General features: G+C 34.6%; 1 protein-coding gene across 1 annotated transcript; it reads left to right on the forward strand.

The window, feature by feature from the left end:
• Positions 1-2851: 2851 nt before the first annotated feature.
• On the forward strand, positions 2852-8646 carry LOC149579934 (guard cell S-type anion channel SLAC1-like). The gene is made up of 5 exons (XM_089802767.1): positions 2852-2993; positions 3097-3226; positions 7438-7894; positions 8007-8207; positions 8362-8646. Exons 1-5 carry the CDS (start codon positions 2852-2854, stop codon positions 8644-8646), a joined length of 1215 nt encoding a protein of 404 aa, XP_089658893.1.
• The last annotated feature ends 248 nt before the right edge of the window (positions 8647-8894 follow it).

Below are 8894 nucleotides of genomic sequence, written 5' to 3' on the forward strand. Positions count from 1 at the left end.
AGGTCAAGCATTTGGCCACTCAACAAAGACTATCCAAGATAGAGTGGAGAAGGCCATTGGTGAGATTCAAAGTGAGTTGGAGGAAAGGAAATAATAAAGGAAAACGAGAGGGGAAATTCATGGTTAAGATGAGGATCTTCAACTGATTTCTAAGCAAGAGGTTCGTCCTAAGGCTTAGGCTTCTTCTAGACCCTCTCAATAGCACTCTTTCTAGGTTATGCTCAACGAGTTGAAAAACTAGTGGCCCTTATATTGTGCTGAGGGTTGATGCCGGCATGTGTCTATTAGTTTTTGGCCCATGCTAGTTGCTGGTTCCTAACTAGTACTGGTTCGTTTCTACTTGTCTAATAGTTTAGTTTTTAAAGGACCTCACTTTTTGTGAATGCTTCTCTTTCTATCCACTAGTAATGATGTTAGTTTTTGTCAAAAGATTCAGACTCTATCCCACTTTATCTAATGAAAATATTAAAAATATTAATCTGACAAATGAAAAATAATTTTTTTTAAAACGTAAATAAAAGTGAAAAATTAAAAGGGACTCATAGTTTAAAAAAAGATAGTAACATAGCACAGCGATGAATGAACTTGACATGTAAATTGTAGCATATCATGTTAAACATCAAAGTACAAATTTGAGTGATTTCTAAAGATTGGATATGACTAAAGTTGGACAAACATCGTCAACGAAGCCAATGGTCCTAGAAGCCATAATCTTATATGCCATCATTTAATGTATTTAGAGGATAGACAACGTTAAATGATTCTAAATAAGTTGAGTTATATTTTCTTATTATATAAAATGACAGGAACGCTTTTGTCGGTGGTCTGAAAGCTCTGTCACCAAACTAGCTTCGGTAAGTGCTCCAACGTTTGGATAAAAGTGATTGTACTCCAGAAATTGAAATAGCTATGAATTCTCTGATCAATATGTCACTATAAAAGTCAACTTGTCTCATACTGTTCCGAACGAAAAAGACGTTTAATGTTGAGAAATTACGTAGCAAATTTGACAACTCTATTTGGGTCATAGCCATATGCAAAATACTTTCCATAACATGATCTAGCCAACTGGTACCATTAAATAAAATATTTTTCCTTTCTAAGTTATTATTATGATAGCTTGTTTTCATCTTCTTTATAATTGACATGTACCATCTTTAAACAAATTCTTATTTATAATGATTGGCACACAGATTTATATCATGCTATAAGTGAAAATCTCCTACTTGAAGTTTGTAATTTTTAGATTTAGTCATGATATGACATGTCTTGGTGGTAATCATAATCTGGATTTTGCTTCGTCACCATGCACATCAATGCCAAAAATCATAGTTCTTTCTGGAATACTTATTCTAGAATAGAAAATGGGGGTACATATTCCTATTCTCTGTTTGGTTCAGCCAGAATTTGATGGGGAATTCACGAACCCAAAAATTTATGTTTTCTAAAATAAATAAAACTGGAATAGGAATACATATTTCAATCCCACCTATTTAGGTGGAATTGCAAAACCTCATTTTTGGGCTAAATTGGAATACTTATTCGTATTTTATTTCATATTCCAAATTCAGATTTGGTGCATCCAAACGAAGAATTCAAAATTTTAAGAATTTACATATGCCTATTCCACTTGTATTCCCACTGCCAAATGAACCCTGAGAAGATAAACATTTGATATAATTCATGGTTCCATATCAAATGCCTGTAATGACCAATTGTAGTCTTAGTGGGCTGAGTGGATGCTTATAAATCGAAATGATCCATTTTCAATGCCACCCTAGACGCTTGATGGCACGCACTTCTTGGAAAGTTGCAAGAGTTGTGCCTGAACAGAACACTCATGTTAGTCAATGCTCAAATATATCTTTTTATCGATTTCTGTAAGTCGCATCAATTTACCTGTCAGCTTGAGATTACAAGCAAAAAAATAATAATATTCTTTTACTTCGGTTTTGTCTTGGTTGTTTTGTCTATCATCGAAATTACAAATCTAAATTCTTGCCTATTGTCAAAGTGAAAGCAATGGAAAACGGCGATTCGTAAATGGTGTTCTTTATAAGGTTTGATTAATTGTCAAGCATTCATTTAGACGAGTCGTTAGAATAGAACACGTATCTAAGCAATCAATTAGGCTTTGCTAAACGTTTGCTATACAGCTAGCAGCATAATTTAAGAACACAAATTAGCTGCATTAGGAGATATTTTCTACGGGAAGCAAAATAATTTTATATATTGTAGTGTACTTAGGAAACATCAATTCGGAAATTTGGAAACTGGAGTCCGCACAACTGGTATTGCACGTCATTTATGGTATATGAGCACAAAATTAAATTACCTTTTATTTCAACTTGGCTTTGTCAATAAAAGCAATTGGATGCTCCAAGGATTCCCATCTTCGAAGTTTTAGAAGATGGACTACCAGAATCCTCTTCACTGCAGCGTAATTCCCAATGATATTCAAAATGAGAAGATGATTTCAATACCCTTAGAACAATCAATGGCTTCAGGAGGTACTGAATTTCGTGCTTTGCAGCCTGCAATCGAGCGAGTCTCTTCCGTATGTTATTCGGGGGATTACAATGGGCAAAACTTATCAGGTAGTACAAATAAGGCCTGTGAAGATCAACGGTTCATTTTAGATAAATCTCACTCGGCCTTGCAGAGTCTTCCATTATCGGAAAGACAAACCTCCCTGAGCTGGCCTTCGTCGCCTAGAAATAAATTTAGTTGAAAAGATGTTCAGTCATTAGATAACTTATACATCTACGAACGTTGTTTATCCATCCAACAGGTAAGCTTTTCTGCAAAAAAATCCATTTTATGTTATAAATAAAGCTCAACTAAATAAATAATGCTAGTTTTAACTGTTTATCTTGGGGGCAAAAATGTCAAGCAGGAGCAAATGGATTCGAAAGCGCAGGGTAAATTACCGTTTTTGATAAGAAATTCATTCTGGGCACTTTCACATATGCCTCGGCCTCTGCAGTCAAACGGTTCTTTGGAAAACTCTAGACGAGAACACCTCGTCTTTTATTCATTTTCCTTTCAAGATCCCAAGTCACTTCACATTTATGCTGCGGTTGCTTGCTTTATTAGGATTTCTCGTGATATCGGGAGCTTACATGCTAAAATGCGTGTTTCATTTCGAGACTGTTCGCATTGAGTATTTCGATCGTGTAAGAGTGAACTATTTCTTTGTATCGTGGATCGCAGGAATGGTATTAAGGTTGGGACTTCCTTGTTTCGGCTACTCTTAAACATCACACATTAAGGAGAAAATTAAATTGGAAGAAAATAAATCAATTTTGACTATTTAACACTTTTAGTTTTGGAATGAAACTTAGTGTATGATGTTTAAGCCGTCGGCTTCCTTCAAACATAGCACCTAACAAAGTATAGCAGGTCCTCTTTTCACTTCTCCCTACACTTGGGGGACAAGCAAATATCATCCATATTTTTCATTATTTCAAGGATTCACTATTTCCTTTAGTTCAATGTTATTTGTTTGTCATGTAACATCCAATCTTATGTTATTAGAAAGTCACATCCAAAAGGTGTTCAGGATGTGGATCACGTATTTTTGAGACAAATTTCAATTTAAGAACATCTCTTGAATTAGGTGATACTTTTGTATTATCATGCCAAAAAAATTTCAATGAAAATTTTAACTTCACTTGTAAGTTTCATATCAAATCTTACAAGTCTTCCACTAGAAGTCCATAAAATATTTTTTGTATGACATTCAAAGTTATCCCTTCTCTTTACAATTATTTTTAAAGTCTTATGATTCACATTAAGATATGACCTTATGTAATTAATCAATATTTTATCATTTGTTGATTTGTTAACTAGAGCTACTGTTGTTGCTCATTGTGCTACATAAGAATTATCTTTAGAGTGATTTCTCTTTCTGATAACATCAAAGGCACTAGCATTAGTGGATACAACTTGTGTTAAAGACACATTTTAGTTCTTGGATTTTGCATACATTCCTAACCTTTTCATTACTTTTCATCTTTTAGACATTTTAATTAGTTTCAAAATCAATTGACATTGAAAACCAAATTTCTTATTACAAAAAAATGTCGATATAATCTATTAGCATGTATCCGGATTTGTCTCTATGAAAAAAATCTCTCAAGATTATCTAGCACATCATTAGGAAAATGGAAATTATGTTCAAGAACTTTAGTTTCATTCTCACATGTTTTTTGATAATTGGTGTTTCCATGTCTACATTCATACAATTCTTATTTTCAATTGGAATTTTATTTTCACTGTTATTTGAAATTTGAAGCTCATCTTCATTCTTTATTGTTATTTCTTTTGGAGCATGCATTTTCATTGGAGTTTGTTCGGCATTATTATTTGGCAATCTATTATCATGAAGAAAATATAAATCATTTAAATTGTAACCTACCTTTAAAAAGTCACCAATTTGATCATGATGAAAAATCTCGATGGTTTGGAGACACACCTATATTGAATGATTGTTTAGAATGTGCAACTAAATCTCCTTGTATTGGGTTCTCTTTTTCAGCCTCTTCATCCATCATGGTATCCTCAATGTCTTTCTCCTTTGAAAAATTGCTCAACTTTCTAATTATTTTTCCTCTCTCTAATTGACATTGTGCTAGATTATGTTTTTTCTTGCAATCTACTCATTTGTTAGAACTTTTATTTTCTTCTTTCTTCATTGTTTTGATCGCATGTTTGCACTAGTTTTCAACTCAAATAAATAGTTTACAAATTGTAGAAGACAAGATAATAGAATAACTATGAAAAAAATTCATTGTTGGAGGTCAAAATTGTTGTTCAATCATTGCAACCATTGAAAAAGGTCCATGGGGCATCTTTTGGGGCACAACATGTACATTAAATTAGGTACTCGATTGATTAATACTTAGGTACCCAAATTTTAAAACAATTGAGTTTCCAATTATAATTTGGGCACCCAATTTTTGAATAATTAGGTACCAGATTGTTTAAAAATTGGGTTCCCGATTTGGTTAACAGCTAAATTTAAATCAGGTGCCCAATTTTTGAATTGCAATTCGGGTGCCCGATTCTAGTGTCATGTGTGAGAATTTTCAATGGACACAAATTTGCACAGGATTTTTCCTTTAGGAAAGACATGGCACAGGCTTTGTCCCACCAAGCCTATGCCATTATGAATGAATTTTTAACTATGGAATTTAATCGACAATTTCAGGGATTGTCGTAATTTTTGTATGATCATCCCCATTGAATTTTTTGACAAAACAAAAACCCATTATAGGTTTTACTATTCTAATTCCAAAAATGTAAATTTTATAGTGTTATGAGTTCATTTTCTATTTTTCCATTATTTCTTAGTCAAAAGTATATATTAAACATTAAATAGTGACATTCACTAAAACTTTAATAAATTTTTATAATTTTCACGTTTAATAAATTAATTTAGATGTCATCAATCCTCACACAATTCTTTTCAAGTAATTTTTTTCCAAAAATATTAAATTTTGATGACACGTTGCAATGTTTAAACGATGAATGGGTACAATCTACAATGGTTTAAAAAAAATGTAAAATCTTTGGAGGATGGTAACTTGATCCCCATAGGGGTAGTTTCTTTCTTACTGATATTGGAATATATTATTACAATTATAGATTTAAGTATGTAGTGAATAAAAATCCCTAGGTAAACCAAGATTTTCTTTTAAGAGGATTTAATCTATTCTTGGATCTAGAGGAGAATATTCTAAACCTACAAATGGTTTCACTTGTGAACAACTACCAAGAGAGTAGAAAGTGGTGGCAAAATTCTTAAATTAGTTTTGCCACATTGGAACGAAGCTAAAAGAACTTCCTTTCCCATCTTTACCCCATGCTTAGTCACCTTGGAAGGAATGTGAAGCTTTGTTTCCCTTATTGGATTTTCTCATCATTGTTACTTTCTATTAAAAAATATGCTTAAGGGTGGCTTCCCTTTGTACAAAAGATTTTTTTAACATCTTTATGAGTTTCAAAATACATTTTGACCCATTAAGTGGGTCCTACCCCCACCCTCTCTAAAGAGCACAATAATTTGGTCTTTATAGCTATTTTCTCCTCTGCTAGTTAGTTACAGGCTCCCCAAGCCCCCAATATGTTCCATTTATTTTAGGTAATAGGTTTAATCTAACCTGTAAAGCCAGCTATAGGATTATTATGCAATAGGACAATAAGAAGACATTGCAAAAATTATGGATGATTTTGATTCTAGCTCCTCTTAGTCTACTAAGTCTACTTGGACCCTAGAGAATTATACTGCTTACTCTAAACCTAACATGCCTTCCACCTCCTTTTTCTTTCCTTCCCCTAAAACTTAGCTTAGTTATTTTGAGGATCCTCATATCCCTTAGACTTCTTTACGTACCCTTCTTCCTAACACTATTGATGGTAGTATTGATCTAGAGACTTTGGCCCTCAATTCTAGTGAATTGTGCATTTATCATAAAATACTCAAAAATATCACCAAGTGGCTTCTCTTCCAACTTCAAATAATGGAAAAAAAGATTAATAAGTTGGAGGTGCTTGCTAAAGAAGAATGGAAGGTAGAGGACTCTACCAAAGGGAAGAAGGATGAAGCATTGTGGGAATTGGGAAGAGATTTTGAGGAGAAACTGCACAGCGAGGAAATATCGAAGGGGAAAATTTCTGAGATTTGTGCCCTAGTGCATTCTAAAGAACAAAAGAGTGAAATTATCATTGCTTTGGCATCTATGAGGCAGTTTGAGTTCTAGCCCAGGGATTAGGTCAAGCATTTGGCCACTCAACAAAGACTATCCAAGATAGAGTGGAGAAGGCCATTGGTGAGATTCAAAGTGAGTTGGAGGAAAGGAAATAATAAAGGAAAACGAGAGGGGAAATTCATGGTTAAGATGAGGATCTTCAGCTGATTTCTAAGCAAGAGGTTGGTCCTAAGGCTTAGGCTTCTTCTAGACCCTCTACATAGCACTCCTAGGTTATGCTCAAGGAGTTGAAAAAGTAGTGGCCCTTATAGTGTGCTGAGTGTTGATGCTGGCATGTGTCTATTAGTTTTTGGCCCATGCTAGTTGCTGGTTGCTAATTAGCACTGGTTCGTTTCTACTTGTCTGATAGATTAGTATTGAAAGGACCTCACTTTTTGTGAATGCTTCTCTTTCTATCCACTAGTAATGATGTTAGTTTTTGTCAAAAGATTCCGACTCTATCCCACTTTATCTAATGAAAATATTAAAAATATTAATCTGACAAATGAAAAATAAATTTTTTAAAAAGGTAAATAAAAGTGAAAAATTAAGAGGAACTCACAGTTTAAAAAGAGATAGTAACATAGCACAGCGATGAATGAACTCGACATGTAAATTGTAGCATATCATGTTTGACATCAAAGTACAAATTTGAGTGATTTCTAAATATTGCATATAACTGAAGTTGGACAAATATCATCAACGAAGCCAATGGTCCTAGAAGCGATAATCTTATACGCCATCATTTAATGTTTATGGCTCCCATCGCAATCTTAGAGCTCAAAATCTATGGTCAACGGTTCACCAAAGGAAAGAGGTTGCTGGCTCGAGTCGCAAACCCATCCACTTATTTGTCCGTAATCGGAAATTTTGTCTTAGCCCGAGTCACAGCAAAAGTAGATTGGAGAGAAATTGCACTGTTCTTTTTTACTGTGGGATTCATTCATTATGCGGTCGTGTTCATAACACTTTACCAGAGACTCTCCTCGGACATCACTATTTCCAGAAAGATATTCCCAGTGTTCTTTCTGTTTGTTGCAGCTCCAAGCTCGGCAAGCCTCGCGTGGGAAGAAATATCGGGAACGTTCAATACGTTCTGCAAGATGCTGCTTTTCCTCTCACTTTTCCAATGCTCCGCCTTGGTGAGTATTGTGATAGGATAGCACAATTAAAAAAATAAAATTTGAATTTTGCATCAGATTAATTGAATTAGAATACTAATTACACAAACTTTCTTCACCTTTGAACTTTCAGATAACGAGAATCGATTTCTTCGGGAACACTGTACAGAAAGTATCAATGATATGGTGGGCATCCGCATATCCAATCACGACAACATCCGTGGCCGCACTGAGATATGCAGAGAATGTGAAGCATCCCGTTGCTCGTACAATGGCTTTTGTTCTCTCTTCTATTTCCATGGTGATGTTACTAATTCTTGCACTGTTAACTATGGTTAGCATGGTAGTATCTAGGGACCACTATTTCCGGATGACACCGTCATCATTATTTGCTACGAGACTCAAAGAAAAGTTCTCTTGCGAGCTAAACGATCCCGAGGCTCTTGCTAGTTCTGTATGAAGTGTGAGTTGGATTATCGGAATATTAGCATGGCCATCCATTAACGAAATATAAGATTAATGAATCCAGTTTAGGAAAGCCAAATTTGACTCGTTCACTCATTACCGCCGAAAGTTATCGACCGACGAAGTACCTCTCCTCTAATCGACTGGTTTTGTACAAACTTGAATCTTTTCATTCTGTACGGACGGCATACAAGCACGTCCTCAGATTGCAACTACAATCTATAGTTCAACTTCCTATCCCGCCAAGAGTCGTGATTGATCATCTCGTGTGGACAAATTCCAAACATTTTAAGCATTCAACGAAATAGGGCATATTTTCAAATACCACAAAACAGAAATGGACAGTGGATCCATATGGTTACTGTCTAGCCATTGAATTTAACCTGTGACATTGACAAGCTTTACATGAGATATCGCTCGACGCAAATTATGCTCCCTCCGCCTACACATCCCATTCAATGTTCTTTTGTCATTTGAATGACTTCAGGCAGAATAGACTTCTGAATTAGAATTCTATACGCTCATATAAACCGAACCTTGTAATCAAAATTCTAAT

The sequence above is a fragment of the Cupressus sempervirens genome, chromosome 1 (assembly GCF_028749045.1).
Source record: "Cupressus sempervirens isolate cs-2001-9-10 chromosome 1, ASM2874904v1, whole genome shotgun sequence".
In the NCBI taxonomy this organism is placed as follows: domain Eukaryota; kingdom Viridiplantae; phylum Streptophyta; class Pinopsida; order Cupressales; family Cupressaceae; genus Cupressus; species Cupressus sempervirens.

What these genes read in the sequence shown, in the direction of transcription:
- LOC149579934 (XM_089802767.1), top strand. Translation starts at nt 2,852, where the DNA reads ATGCTAGTTTTAACTGTTTATCTTGGGGGCAAAAATGTCAAGCAGGAG. An exon ending in ATCGCAGGAATGGTATTAAG is followed by an intron (nt 3,227 to 7,437) that starts GTTGGGACTTCC and finishes ATATAACTGAAG; the next exon opens with TTGGACAAATATCATCAACG. An exon ending in TTTTCCAATGCTCCGCCTTG is followed by an intron (nt 7,895 to 8,006) that starts GTGAGTATTGTG and finishes TTGAACTTTCAG; the next exon opens with ATAACGAGAATCGATTTCTT.